The sequence below is a fragment of the Electrona antarctica genome, assembly GCF_951216825.1.
Source record: "Electrona antarctica genome assembly, chromosome: 24".
Taxonomy (NCBI): Eukaryota; Metazoa; Chordata; class Actinopteri; order Myctophiformes; family Myctophidae; genus Electrona; species Electrona antarctica.
In genome coordinates, this window is record NC_136803.1 from 18,907,675 (window position 1) to 18,922,594 (window position 14,920).

Sequence of the window (14,920 nt, forward strand, 5' to 3'; positions counted from 1 at the left end):
CCTGCTATCCTTTTTTTTTGTATGGACGTCGTGTCTTGCTCGCGAGAGTTTCCCAGACCGCCTCTCTAGCCATTCAGCTATGGCCACCCATACAGTAGCTATACTGTATCTCTTAGACTTCTGCCCTCTAACGCCTTATGTCTTATCACTGTGTGGAAAGTGCCTCACAGCAGGGCAGACAATGGCCTCCACGACGGCCTCCACATGATGTTTGAAAACCTTGTACTCTATGTCCAAAACTGATTTCTTTTTTTTTTGTTCTTTGTTGCTGTGGAACCTGTGGATTTATTATTTAGTCAGAAGCTCAATATTTATAAAAACACACAGACAGACTTAACCACTTTCACTTTGAAAATCTGCTAAACGGGGAGCTTGTAAATCTGGTATTTTCACAGTCAGCAGGGCATTCATTTACAACAGTGGTTTTCAACCAGTGGTCCGGGGACCACCAGTGGTTCTTGAGGGGGTTCCAGGTGGTCCCCAGCTAAATGATGGAGAGTTGGTAACCAAATGGTCCCCTATAGATCTTTAACTCTTGAGAGCGTAAAATCATTTTACGCTCTCAAAGAGTTAAATTATTGTTAAACATCTGCATTATAGTTAATTTACAAGAAGTCTACACCATTAGAGAATGTAAAATATAATTGTTATTTTGATCTGCCTGTTATCTCTCCTAATGGTACCAACATATACCATGGAATTTGGACAAAATCTGATCCAACGATAACAAAATATTCTTTGTTTTGGGTCTGAGAGGTTAACCCATTTTGGGCGGGAACCCCTTTTGGTGTTAAACATTATGTTATAATTTAGCTATTGAAAAATAGCAGATCTACAAGCTCATAGCGCGCCACCGAGTGGCGCGCTACGAGCTTGTAGGTCTGCTATTTTTGAAAAATCGTAAAAATATTTATTTCAGAAAACTGGAGGATTTAGAAGAATTTTTAAAAGCTTTGAGGTCAAGCCTAAATGGGTTGAATCTCATCAAATCCGTGGCTCAAATGCCAATTGAACGATGGTCCTTGATATGAAAGAGGTTGAAAACCACTGAGAATAAAATGAACGTTCAAAGAATGGAGATACAGTGGGCAGTATTATGCGTGTCTTAAGTACCATGTCTTATTACTTAACTTAAGACCTGGAGGCGTGATCAATGCCATTTGGCTATTCTGAGTGGCCAAACAGCATTGACCACGCCTCCAGGTCTTAAGTTAAGTCATAAGACCTGGTACTTAAGACACGCATAATACTGCCCACAAGGTTTCTGCCCGTGTTAGGAGAGGAGACTCTGGTACGTACTTTGCCTCTTTCTGTTCCTCCAGTTTGGTCATGATGTCATTGAGGTTCTGGCTCAGCTGGAGGGAGACACACAGGGAGGAGCAGAGGTTACGCATACAGTAGGGATGCACCATATCATTTATAGCAGGGGTTCTCAACCCGTGGGTCGCGACCCCTCGGGGGGTCGCCAAATTATTTTAGGGGGTCCCCAAATTATAAAAAAACGATTTTTCAAAAATAGCAGACCTACAAGCTCGTAGCGCGCCACTCGGTGGCGCGCTATGAGCTTGTAGATCTGCTATTTTTAAATAGCTAAATTATAACAATGCTTAAAACACCAAAAGGGGTTCCCGCCCAAAATGGTTTAAGGTTATTGTAGCAGTCAATTTATATTGGGGGTCGGGAGGGGGCGGGGCGGGGGTCCCATTGCCAAAGCATTTCCGGGGGTCCCCGGCCAAAAACGTTGAGAACCCCTGATCTATAGCATAATCACAATCGGTCATATCGGCCAAAATAACGCCATATCGTCTCAAAATTATCCAGATTATTTAATCGGTTTTCACCAGCAAAAAATAAATAAAAATGTAAAAATTCATCAATGAGTTCAATATAAATCAAAAGTGTCTAGTACCCTCTAGTCTAGAACAAAAGCCAAATCAAATATGATGTAAAATCTTAAGTAAAAATAAACTTACATTTAACAGACACTTGGAAAAGCGTACAGGCTATTTATTGATTGAATACTTTATTAACAGGCTTTGGGCCAAGCCCCTAGGTTTCCATTGTGGTCCTCTGTATAATATCGGAATCGGTCAGGATCGGCAGATATGACCCTGCAAATAATCGGAGATCGGATATCGGCCATAATTTCATAATTGTGCACCCCTAGTACACTAAACAAGGAAAAAAACGTTCAGTCTCACCTTCCCCATTTCTTTGTGGAACATCTCCTGATATCCTGCCATGCTCTGGAATGTATGAACATACAAGCCAACACGACTGCACACGCACACACACGCACACACACGCACACACACCCACACACCCACACAGTGAGAATATATCTGGATGTTGCACGGTGATATAAAACATTTAGAAGAAAAAACTCCCGCACACCGTCTTCGAATGCGAAAAGACCGACACGCTGTGTCTCCCAATGTTTTTGCGTGGAAGTGAGTGAGTGGTGTGAGTTCGCTGACACACTGGACCAGGGCTAACAACAACACAACGTAGCTGGCTTTAAATGTGGACGATATATCGACGATAATGTATCGATATATATCGATGATATATCGCCATACCGTTGCATTTTTGCGATACTGATATTGCGCATGTTCATACCTAGGGATGGAGCTCGATACCTGATACCCGAAACCCGATAACAGGCTTATTATTGAGTATCAATAAGCTTTGAGCGTATCAAACCTGTTATTGAGCATAGTGGCCCATGACGTCATGTTTAAACAATCAAGACAAGAGGTGATCAAGAAATACATCTAATCACCCATACTGGCACAAACATATCGGTCTAAAAGTGTATTGATACCTGCCAACCAGTGCTGTCCAGCACTGGTTGTCAAAGTTCAATTGCCTTTCCTCTGTTAGAAAAGTACTGTATTCGAATGCCATAGTAAAAGATACTTGTTCTGTTCAGAATTTGTCGTCTCCCATCTTTCCACAAAATAATAGAAAATGCTCGATAAGCCTGATCGATAAGGTGCTCGTTATGCTACGTTGAAAGGAACTGGTCGGAATAACGTGTTCCTTCACGCGCTATGTCCGGCCGGGGAAACTCTCCCCTGTCAGGTGAAAAGAAGCAGCTTGGACTCCTCATGCATAGAAGGAAGCATGAGGTCAGTCCGCTGCCCCCCCAGGTTATAGTGTTATAGTGTATAGTATTACGATATAGTGTGCAGCCTCAGTACCTGTCCCCACAGCAACGATATAGTGTGCAGCCTCAGTACCTGTCCCCACAGCAACGATATAGTGTGCAGCCTCAGTACCTGTCCCCCAGCAACGATATAGTGTGCAGCCTTAATACCTGTCCCCCAGCAACGATATAGTGTGCAGCCTTAATACCTGTCCCTAGTGTGCAGCCTCAGTACCTGTCCCCACAGCAACGATATAGTGTGCAGCCTCAGTACCTGTCCCCACAGCAACGATATAGTGTGCAGCCTCAGTACCTGTCCCCACAGCAACGATATAGTGTGCAACTTCAGTACCTGTCCCCACAGCAACGATATAGTGTGCAGCCTTAGTACCTGTCCCACAGCGCGGGGAGCTCATCTTGTAGCTCCACATTCAGCTCCTCAAACACCTTCTGGGCTCTCCCCAGCTCCTCCTCCGCCTATACACACACACACACACACACACACACACACACACACACACACGCACACACGCACGCACACACGCACACGCACACGCACCCGCACACACAGAAGAAGAAGCGTGACAACAACAACAACCATCATTCAAGTATTCAGACGATCAGTCGCAAACCAGAACAGAGTGAATCATATCAAGCGTATATGCAATGTCTCCGTTTCAAACGGGAACTGAAATAGCAATAAAGCACAGCTGAGTTAGGCTTAGAAAAGATGTGGGGTTGAAAAGTATTATTGTGAGAGTTATTTTTGAAGCACTTTTCCTACAAGACATTTTTACAATAGTGTCAATGAGGGAGACGGTTGTTATTAACCCAATCCGGGACCGGGAACCCGTTTGTGTTTTAACTAAGCATTATGTTATACTTTAGCTATTTAAAAATAGCAGATCTACAAGCTTGTAGGTCTGCTATTTTTGAAAAATCATGAAAATGCGGCACAAATCTTTGAATATATATATTCTTTCAGAATACTTATTTTTTAATTTCGACGTCAGGCCTGAATGGGTTAAGTAAGAAACAGAAACAAACAGGGCAGATATCGATTAGCAGGAACAGGTAACATTAAAGTTGGTGTAAGTGATATGTTTTGTTTTTTGGTTAAAATAAGTGTTAATTTTATCCAAACCAGAGAGAGACCTCATACAGTACACAAAATAAACAAGTTGAAGTGAACAAAAAAACACAATTGGAACAGGAACACTACTGTATAAAGTGTAAGCTGGTGAATGGGTTCTCTCTCCTCATTAGATGAAATTGGTGTCCTGAAAGGTCTATAGCAAACTAAATATACACTTACACCACCTTTAAAGGGATCGTTCACCCCCTAAATTACTTTTTTTCTATCGATTACTCACCCAATGAAGACTTGAATTCATGGACACTTTTTCTCCCATTCCTAAGCCAATAATCAACCAGCAGTTGTTCCCTATGGAGACACAAAAAGTCTCCTTTGTGTCTCCATAGGGAACCACTGCCGCCCACCACCCGGTCATCAAATTATTGGCGTAGGAATGTGACAAAAAACAAACAAACAAAAAGTCTATGAATTCAAGGCTTCACGCGGTGTGTAATTGATATAAATTAAGTAATTTCTCATTTATTACTACTCATTTATTTATTATTTTCTTTTTTTTGCTTTAGTAAAGTCATTAATTTCACCTGGTTTCTTGACAAGTTAGTCTGAGCCACCTGGTGGGCTGAGATTAAACCTTGGCACCAGCTTGGAGCTGCCATTTCCAACAGGGCTGTTTGCTAGAGCACATGCAGCATGCAAGGAAAGGAGAAATAGAAAGACAGACAGCAGGAGGACAGAACAGAACAGAGAGGGAGAAGGAGAAAGAGAAGTGTGGAGAGAGAGAGAGAGAGAGAGAGAGAGAGAGAGAGAGAGAGAGAGTACAAGGGAAATAAGCATGGGCAGAAAGAGAAACGATATAGAGAAGTGAGAAGAAACCACCCACTCACTCAGCACCACCTGCATGAGGAGACTGGGCCACTACAAGCTATAGGTATAGGATTTTAGGTGGTCGCCTGTTCAGTGTTCACCTTTTAGGGCGGAAACGTTTTCACCTAAAAGCCCCGATGAAGGCCGCAAGAGGTCGAAACATAGAAGTTCACTTCCTCTCCACCACATTTTTGAGGATCTCTCTGATCTCTCTTTCTTTTTCTCAAAGTCTATGAAGCTATAGGAAATCTATGTTAATCTGCAACACATTTTGATACACTATCCAGTGTGTGTGTGTGTGTGTGTGGGGGGGGGGGTCTACAACTTTAGCAATCAACAAAATAGTTCCTGCCAAGTTTAACACGAGACAGAGACACCTATACTAGGCCTGCAATGCCAGCGTGTGCAACCGGAAACCCCATGGACTTCCAGACGAAGCGCCACCAAGTGGTGAGAACAGGCAACAACATCACACCTGCCTGGCCCTCAACACAGGAGACCCCGTCCTCTCCTCCACTCCAGTGGTTCTCAAACCTTTTGGACCCCAGGACACCCCTGTAAATAACCCTTTCATCCACGGCACCGCCTGGATTACATTGTCATTGTGGGACAGATTGAAAATAAATAACTTGACATTTAACCACTTCAACCCCAGAATAGAGGGTATGCGTGTAACATCATCATCATACCCGGAAGTTATGCGGGAACGCCTACTGAGTGGCAAAACACTACTTTTCTGGCCTTGACAGCCCATACATCCAAACAGAAAAGTCCTATTTGATTGAATTAAATGACTTTAAACAACATTAAACTCACTTTGCCACTCGATCTGCCATTCACTTTATGCATGCGCATACCCTCTATTCCCCCGTTCTGGGGGGAGAATGTTCACCAAATATTGCAGATCTACACAAGCTCGTAGCTTTTAGATGTGCCATCACCAGAGATTTGGTGTAGATTGAAAAATAGCTCACCAAGTACAGTGCAACTCTGTTTTACTACATCTAAGTGGTTAAACTCAAGTGATATCCATAACTTCCAAATATTCTGAGGCACCCCTGGACTTATGTCATGGCACTCTAGTTTGAGAAACCCTGTTCTAGCCAGCCAGACAGACAGACACTGACTGGCGTGTGTGTGTGTGTGTGTGTGTGTGTGTGTGTGTGTGTGTGTGTGTGTGTGTGTGTGTGTGTGTGTGTGTGTGTGTGTGTGTGTGTGTGTGTGTGTGTGTGTGTGTGTCAGCCAGCCACACACACTCACACTCACACACACACACACACACACACACACACACACACACACACACACACACACACACACACACACACACAACACACACACACAGCTCCGATGTCATCCATCATCAAGTACGGCTCGATGGCACGACAGCGATAGGCCACGTGTTGTCGTCGGCGGCGACGAGACTGCCCGTGGCCGGGGCGAACGGACAAGGTCAGGTGATCACCGACACTGTGGTGTCGGGAGCAGCGATCTCACTCTCGGTGTCAACAACACCAAGGAGCTGATAGATAGACGCCACTATACTGTAGGTTAACAATCACCAAGGAGCTGATCGACGCCACTATACAGTAGGTTGTCAACACCAAGGAGCTGATCGACGCCACTATAGGTTAACAATCACCAAGGAGCTGATAGACACCACTATAGGTTGTCAACACCAAGGAGCTGATAGACGCCACTATAGGTTGTCAACACCAAGGAGCTGATAGACACCACTATAGGTTGTCAACACCAAGGAGCTGATAGACACCACTATACAGTAGGTTGTCAACACCAAGGAGCTGATAGACGCCACTATAGGTTGTCAACACCAAGGAGCTGATAGACGCCACTATAGGTTGTCAACACCAAGGAGCTGATAGACACCACTATAGGTTGTCAACACCAAGGAGCTGATAGACGCCACTATACAGTAGGTTGTCAACACCAAGGAGCTGATAGACGCCACTATACAGTAGGTTGTCAACACCAAGGAGCTGATAGACGCCACTATAGGTTGTCAACACCAAGGAGCTGATAGACGCCACTATAGGTCGTCAACACCAAGGAGCTGATAGACACCACTATAGGTTGTCAACACCAAGGAGCTGATAGACACCACTATACAGTAGGTTGTCAACACCAAGGAGCTGATAGACGCCACTATAGGTCGTCAACACCAAGGAGCTGATAGACGCCACTATAGGTTGTCAACACCAAGGAGCTGATAGACGCCACTATACAGTAGGTCGTCAACACCAAGGAGCTGATAGACGCCACTATAGGTTGTCAACACCAAGGAGCTGATAGACGCCACTATACAGTAGGTTGTCAACACCAAGGAGCTGATAGACGCCACTATAGGTCGTCAACACCAAGGAGCTGATAGACGCCACTATACAGTAGGTCGTCAACACCAAGGAGCTGATAGACGCCACTATAGGTCGTCAACACCAAGGAGCTGATAGACGCCACTATACAGTAGGTCGTCAACACCAAGGAGCTGATAGACGCCACTATAGGTCGTCAACACCAAGGAGCTGATAGACGCCACTATACAGTAGGTCGTCAACACCAAGGAGCTGATAGACGCCACTATACAGTAGGTTGTCAACACCAAGGAGCTGATAGACGCCACTATACAGTAGGTCGTCAACACCAAGGAGCTGATAGACGCCACTATAGGTTGTCAACACCAAGGAGCTGATAGACGCCACTATAGGTTGTCAACACCAAGGAGCTGATAGATGCCACTATAGGTTGTCAACACCAAGGAGCTGATAGACGCCACTATAGGTTGTCAACACCAAGGAGCTGATAGAGGCCACTATAGGTTGTCAACACCAAGGAGCTGATAGACGCCACTATAGGTTGTCAACACCAAGGAGCTGATAGACGCCAATATAGGTTAACAATCACCAAGGAGCTGATAGACACCACTATAGGTTAACAATCACCAAGGAGCTGATAGACACCACTATAGGTTGTCAACACCAAGGAGCTGATAGATAGACGCCACTATAGGTTGTCAACACCAAGGAGCTGATAGATAGACGCCACTATAGGTTGTCAACACCAAGGAGCTGATCGACACCACTATAGGTTGTCAACACCAAGGAGCTGATAGACGCCACTATAAGTTGTCAAAGTGGGCACGGCCATGGCGTGATCCATGCACCTTTTAACTATGCACCCTTATATCAGTTACTATGTCTGCTACTATTTTAACTGCTTCATTCCATTGCCAATTTGTTCTTTAAAAATAAGAAAAAGGCCGCACACTCGTAGCCACGATGCTGTATATTTATTGACAAGAATCCAACGTTTCGACCTAGGAGGTCTTCTTCAGGGAATGAAGAGTGTGCGGCCTTTTTCTTATTTTTACTTGTTTATTTCCTTAGGCCAGTACCTCATCAACACTGGTGTGCGCCCTTTCCTGTTTTATCTACCAATTTGTTCTTTAAACCATGCACCTTATATATTTACTTTCATATTAGGAATATTTGACACCTCTTTTCCTTATTTTCTTTCCTTTTTGCCTTTTCCTGACAACTGCTAACGATGGGAAGTTGTGCGACAAGAGAATTGCACCTACTTTTCTACACCTGTGAAACTGTGACGTGACAATAAAGTTGAAGTGGAAGAGATAGGAGAGACAGAGAGATGTAAGGACATATAGGAGAAAAAAAAGGTAAAAAAGTGGAACAGAGAGACGACAATGCAAGACCAACAGGCATGTTAATTAAGCCACTAGATTAGTCACTGAGAAGAACACCTTTAAGTTTCAATTATAAATAAAGATAAATGATGTCATGCAGTGGTTCCCAAACTTTTTCATGTCAAGGACCCCCAAATTGACACTAATTGGCTCGCGGACCCCCATTTGAAAAGATATGCCAGGGACCCCCATAAGAGATGCTTTTAAGGCTCTAGCAGTGATTCTCAACCCGTTTAATTTCAAGGATTAGTCTACAGAAATCAAATCAAATCAAGAGTGTACAAATGGAACCAAATGGACCCGTTAGGGACCATTTGGTTCCATTTGTACACTCTCAGAGTTACAGACCCATAAGGGTCCATTTGGTTCCAAACTATCATTGAGCTGGGGACCCCCTGGAACTCCCTCAAGGACCCCTGGGGGTCCCCGGAACCCCACTTTGGGAATCACTGATGTCATGTATTATTATGTGAGTAAACAGTCACTTGAATTCTTGTTTAATGTTCACACACACCGAAACATACATTTAAAGAAAATACATAGCAGTCAATGCAATGCACAAACAACAGTGTTGACGTATCACACACTGTTACTGTACCTTGGCGATCTTGGCCTCGTCCTTCTTCTTTCCTTTCTGTACTGAAGCAAAGTGATGTCTGGCGCTGTCGAAGTCTGTCATCTTCCTCTCGCGCTTTGCTATACGGGCCTGCGGGGGTACAGAGACACGTTTTAGCCTCATTAGGACCTATAAGTCTATAAGACCTATAAGGTCCAAAAAGGACAGTTTTCTGAAAAACCTATAGTTTCTATGTCAGTGGTTCTCAAGCTATTTCATGTCAAGGACCCCAAGAATTATATGATTTTGGCCGCCAACCTCCATCTGAAAATATGTTGTTCCAGGAACCCCCCACCCCCAGAAGCAAAGATATGAGTTAAAAACGTTCGCGGTGAAAGAATTTCAAAAATACCTAAAGTTTTAAATAATGGTTAAAGCTAAGGTGACACAGGTGCGTTCCAGGTCTAAATAGGCCACTTCTACAAATGCCTTCTAAATCACTAGTTCTCACACTTTACAGAAATAGCAGATGTACAAGCTCGCAGCGCGGCACGAAGTGACGCCCTGTGAGCTTGTATATCTGCTATTTTGTTAATAGCCAGTTAAAGCTGTTGTGTTTTTAGTCGCTTCTGTCATTGCCAGCTTTGTCTCTGTCCAAGTCCTTTCACGTCAAACAATGTGAATTGCGGAGTTGTCAAGTAAGACAAAAATGCTTTTTTTACGCTTGCTTTCGATAAAGGGTTCGATGCGATGAACAGTAAGGCCAAGCATAAAGTGAGAGTTGGCCCACACACATAGGACACATGATAACTTGAAAAACAGTGCATAGCCATAGAGTAAGACAGAGTTACGACAACTCCGTTCACTTCATGGGGCCAGTCTCTTCTTTTTTTTTTTAAAGATATTTTTTTGCGGCTTACGCCTTTTATTGGTTTTTGAAGGGACAGACAGTAGGCTGACAGGAAACGGGAGAGAGATGGGGGAAGACATGCAGTAAAGGCCGTGTCGGGCTCGGGAGTCGAACCCGCGGCACACTGCGACTGGATTACCAGTCGGGTGCCCAGACGGTTACGCCACCGCCTGGGCCTCTTCTACATAGACTTCTATTTGTTTGTCCCCATTTGTCCCTTAAAAAGGGGACAACCGGAAGTTTACGGAATGCATTGGAGTCTATGGGCTCACGCGAGTACATGAACCAGGTGACCAGGCTGTTTTCTGCCCCCTCAATGTCGTAACTCTGTCTTACTCTATGGCTCTGCATAAAACAATCCACTTCAATGCATGCATTGCGTGGGCGGCGGTGGCTCAGGGGTATAGAGTGGCTGGATGGTAACCGCAAGGTTGCCAGTTCGAACCTGGGCTCCCCCAGAGTTAGTGTTTATTAAGTGTCCTTGAGCAAGACTCTGAACCCCTAATTGCTCCGGATGTGCTGGTTGGTGCCTTGCATGGTTTCCGCCGCCATCGGTGTATGTATGCCGTGTGAATGGGTGAATGTGATGCACAATCTATGTATAGCGCCTTGGATAAAGGCGCTATATAAATGCACCATTTACCATGCACATGCTGAGATGCTACAATATGCTGTATGACTGAACAGCACACGCACACACACATACAGACCTTAATGTCGTTGAACTGGGTAAGGTAAGTGTCCATCGAGATCACGGAGTCGTCTGTGACCTTGTCATGATAGTCTGTCCATAGCACGTCTGTCTCCTGCAAGACACGCACACGCACGCACGCACGCACGCACACACGCACACACACACACACACAGTTTCAAAAATCATGATCGCATGTGTACGTCTAAGTCTAACTGGCAGTCAGTCTACTGGTGGAACAACTCATTAGAATTAATTAACCACCGCAGAAGACATCTGTAGGGCAGCTAGAAGAAGAAGAAGAAGAATAAAGGGGAGGGCAGCTACGACTCATAATGAACCAACGAAGAAGAAGAATATAGGGGAGGGCAGCTACGACTCATAATGAACCAACAAAGAAGAAGAATAAAGGGGAGGGCAGCTACGACTCATAATTAACCAACGAAGAAGAAGAATATAGGGGAGGGCAGCTACGACTCATAATGAACCAACGAAGAAGAAGAATATAGGGGAGGGCAGCTACGACTCATAATTAACCAACAAAGAAGAAGAATATAGGGGAGGGCAGCTACGACTCATAATGAACCAACAAAGAAGAAGAATAAAGGGGAGGGCAGCTACGACTCATAATTAACCAACGAAGAAGAAGAATATAGGGGAGGGCAGCTACGACTCATAATGAACCAACGAAGAAGAAGAATATAGGGGAGGGCAGCTACGTCTCATAATTAACCAACGAAGAAGAATATAGAGTAGGCAGCTAGCTGCCTTTTACCTCCAAGTTATAATCCATCTCTTTCTCAATCATCTCCTGTGGATGGCATGGCAGGGGTGGAAGGAAGGAAGGTGAGAAACATGCAGTGATGAAAACATAAAGACAAGCCACTGAAGATGTGAGTGAGTTATTGAGAGGAGAGGAGAAGACGAGGAGAGGTGAAGAACTGATCCCTGGTCTGCTGTCGTTCTCAAAGAGGGATCGGAAAGTGGGGTTGACTTCACTCATGAATTATTATATACTGTACATTCGAGCCCTGTGACACTCTCCCTCTCTGTGTGTGTGTGTGTGTGTGTGTGTGTGTGTGTGTGTGTGTGTGTGTGTGTGTGTGTGTGTGTGTCTATTGCACAAACTCTCAAACAGGAAGACACACTCATAAGCGTCATGGCTCAAGGCCATGACTTATTATACTTTGTCGTACAATCGTGTGGTGTTCTCCTGCTAGAAGACAAACACCGTTGTGTGAGAGTATAACGCGCACGCACGCGCGCGCACACACACACACACACACAGGGAGAGAGACAGAGAGAGAGCGAGAGGGAGAGTAAGATTGCCTTTAATCTCACCTCTGCCATGGAGTCGATCTCCTCCTTGCCAAACCAGTCAGGTTCATACATATCTGCCAGACAATCCTGTAGTCTCCGCGATGCCTCGTGCATGGCTGACACACACACACACACACACACACACACACACACACACACACACACACACACACACACACACACACACACACACACACACACACACACACACACACACACACACACACACACAGAGAGAGAGATAGAGAGAGAGAGAGAGAGAGAGAGAGAGAGAGAGAGAGAGAGAGAGAGAGCATTCAGTTAATAATTTGATCAAAGTGAGAGTGCATTCTTTGCCACTAATCATTGATGCAAAGCATACCAAAATGGAAAGATGAATTCCACGTTAATACAATGGACTACTGCCTCCAGTGTGTGCACCGTGGACACACAAATACTTAAAAGGCTCCGTCGTGGCACGCAAACATTACAAAATAGCCCATAAGGCAATAATACATATCAGAAAACATTCTCACAGACAAGATATATATCCTTACTTTTAACTGCTACGAGGTACGCTTTCAAGTCCTTCTGCAATTTAGTGCCCTCCGTCTGGAAACACAGACACACAAGTGTGTGAGCATTGAGTCATGGTATTTCTGTCATTGCACGTTCTCAAACAATGTTCATGTCAAGGACCCTCAAATTGATGCTAGGTATTTGGCCCGACTGAAAATAGCTTGTGCTAGAGGGAGTATTCAAGTATAGCTGATCTACGAGCTTCACTGGCATTTCTTAATTTTATCATGTATCATCGAGCATTGCTTCTCTAACCTGGAGTTGTCCTGGGTTGTCTGCTTCGGCAGTACTCTCTTCTCTGTAGTGTATAGGCTACTCATAGTTTCATTGTCCAGATATTCTACTGTTAGATGGATGTTAGGTTCTTAGCTTGCTTATGATCCTTGTTGACTATTTCTATGTATTTTATGTGTTACCATGTGTTGGTCTCGCTTACTGTAAATCGCTCTGGATTAAGAGCGTCTGCTAAATGCCTAAATTGTAACGTTAACGTGTTAACGTGCTTCACAGGAAATGCATGGAGCCATGTAAATAAAAGAGCAACATAGGCCTACTGTATATTTCTGCAAGGAGGAAGAAGGGGAACAACAAAAAGCATGTCTAGTAGCGAAACGTTCCTAGAAAGTGAGAGTAAAAGGCTCTGACCATCTGTTTGTTGAAGTTAGCCACCAGCTCTTCAAAGGCCATGTCTCTGGTCTCGTCTGCTTTGCCCAGCTTCTGCATAACCTGAGAAAAGACACAACGCAGAACACATCAAATCAAATACTACTGGAACACAGAACATACACCTCAAATACACCACAATACTACTGGAACACAGAACACACGCCTCAAATACACCACAATACTACTGGAACACAGAACACACGCCTCAAATACACCACAATACTACTGGAACACAGAACACACGCCTCAAATACACCACAATACTACTGGAACACAGAACATACACCTCAAATACACCACAATACTACTGGAACACAGAACACACGCCTCAAATACACCACAATACTACTGGAACACAGAACATACACCTCAAATACACCACAATACTACTGGAACACAGAACACACGCCTCAAATACACCACAATACTACTGGAACACAGAACATACACCTCAAATACACCACAATACTACTGGAACACAGAACATACACCTCAAATACACCACAATACTACTGGAACACAGAACACACGCCTCAAATACACCACAATACTACTGGAACACAGAACACACGCCTCAAATACACCACAATACTACTGGAACACAGAACACACGCCTCAAATACACCACAATACTACTGGAACACAGAACACACGCCTCAAATACACCACAATACTACTGGAACACAGAACACACGCCTCAAATACACCACCATACTAGTACTGGAACACAGAACACATGCCTCAAATACACCACAATACTACTGGAACACAGAACATACACCTCAAATACACCACAATACTACTGGAACACAGAACATACACCTCAAATACACCACAATACTACTGGAACACAGAACACACGCCTCAAATACACCACAATACTACTGGAACACAGAACACACGCCTCAAATACACCACAATACTACTGGAACACAGAACACACGCCTCAAATACACCACAATACTACTGGAACACAGAACACACGCCTCAAATACACCACAATACTACTGGAACACAGAACACACGCCTCAAATACACCACCATACTACTGGAACACAGAACACACGCCTCAAATACACCACCATACTAGTACTGGAACACAGAACACACGCCTCAAATACACCACCATACTAGTACTGGAACACAGAACACACGCCTCAAATACACCACCATACTAGTACTGGAACACAGAACACACGCCTCAAATACACCACCATACTAGTACTGGAACACAGAACACACGCCTCAAATACACCACCATACTACTGGAACACAGAACACACGCCTCAAATACACCACCATGCTACTGGAACACAGAACACACGCCTCAAATACACCACCATGCTACTGGAACACAGAACACACGCCTCAAATACACCACCATGCTACTGGA

The 14,920-nt window shown here is 44.3% G+C and overlaps 1 protein-coding gene across 6 annotated transcripts in view; it reads right to left on the reverse strand.

Annotated features, from left to right (window-relative positions):
* The window catches only part of bin1b (bridging integrator 1b), a 37,886-nt gene that overhangs the window by 8,106 nt on the left and 14,860 nt on the right, over nt 1–14,920 (reverse strand). For 4 of the 6 annotated variants that reach the window (XM_079495571.1, XM_079495568.1, XM_079495567.1 and 1 more), the window contains exons 2-11: nt 13,507–13,587; nt 12,840–12,894; nt 12,325–12,419; nt 11,003–11,098; nt 9,425–9,532; nt 8,704–8,721; nt 4,826–4,918; nt 3,540–3,625; nt 2,202–2,277; nt 1,300–1,355 (exon numbers count right to left, since the gene is read on the reverse strand). In XM_079495571.1, coding sequence (XP_079351697.1) covers nt 1,300–1,355; nt 2,202–2,277; nt 3,540–3,625; nt 4,826–4,918; nt 8,704–8,721; nt 9,425–9,532; nt 11,003–11,098; nt 12,325–12,419; nt 12,840–12,894; nt 13,507–13,587 — 764 coding nt within the window. The remainder of the gene's footprint in view (nt 1–1,299; nt 1,356–2,201; nt 2,278–3,539; nt 3,626–4,825; nt 4,919–8,703; nt 8,722–9,424; nt 9,533–11,002; nt 11,099–12,324; nt 12,420–12,839; nt 12,895–13,506; nt 13,588–14,920) is intronic. The other 2 variants (XM_079495569.1, XM_079495570.1) reach the window with 2 other exon arrangements.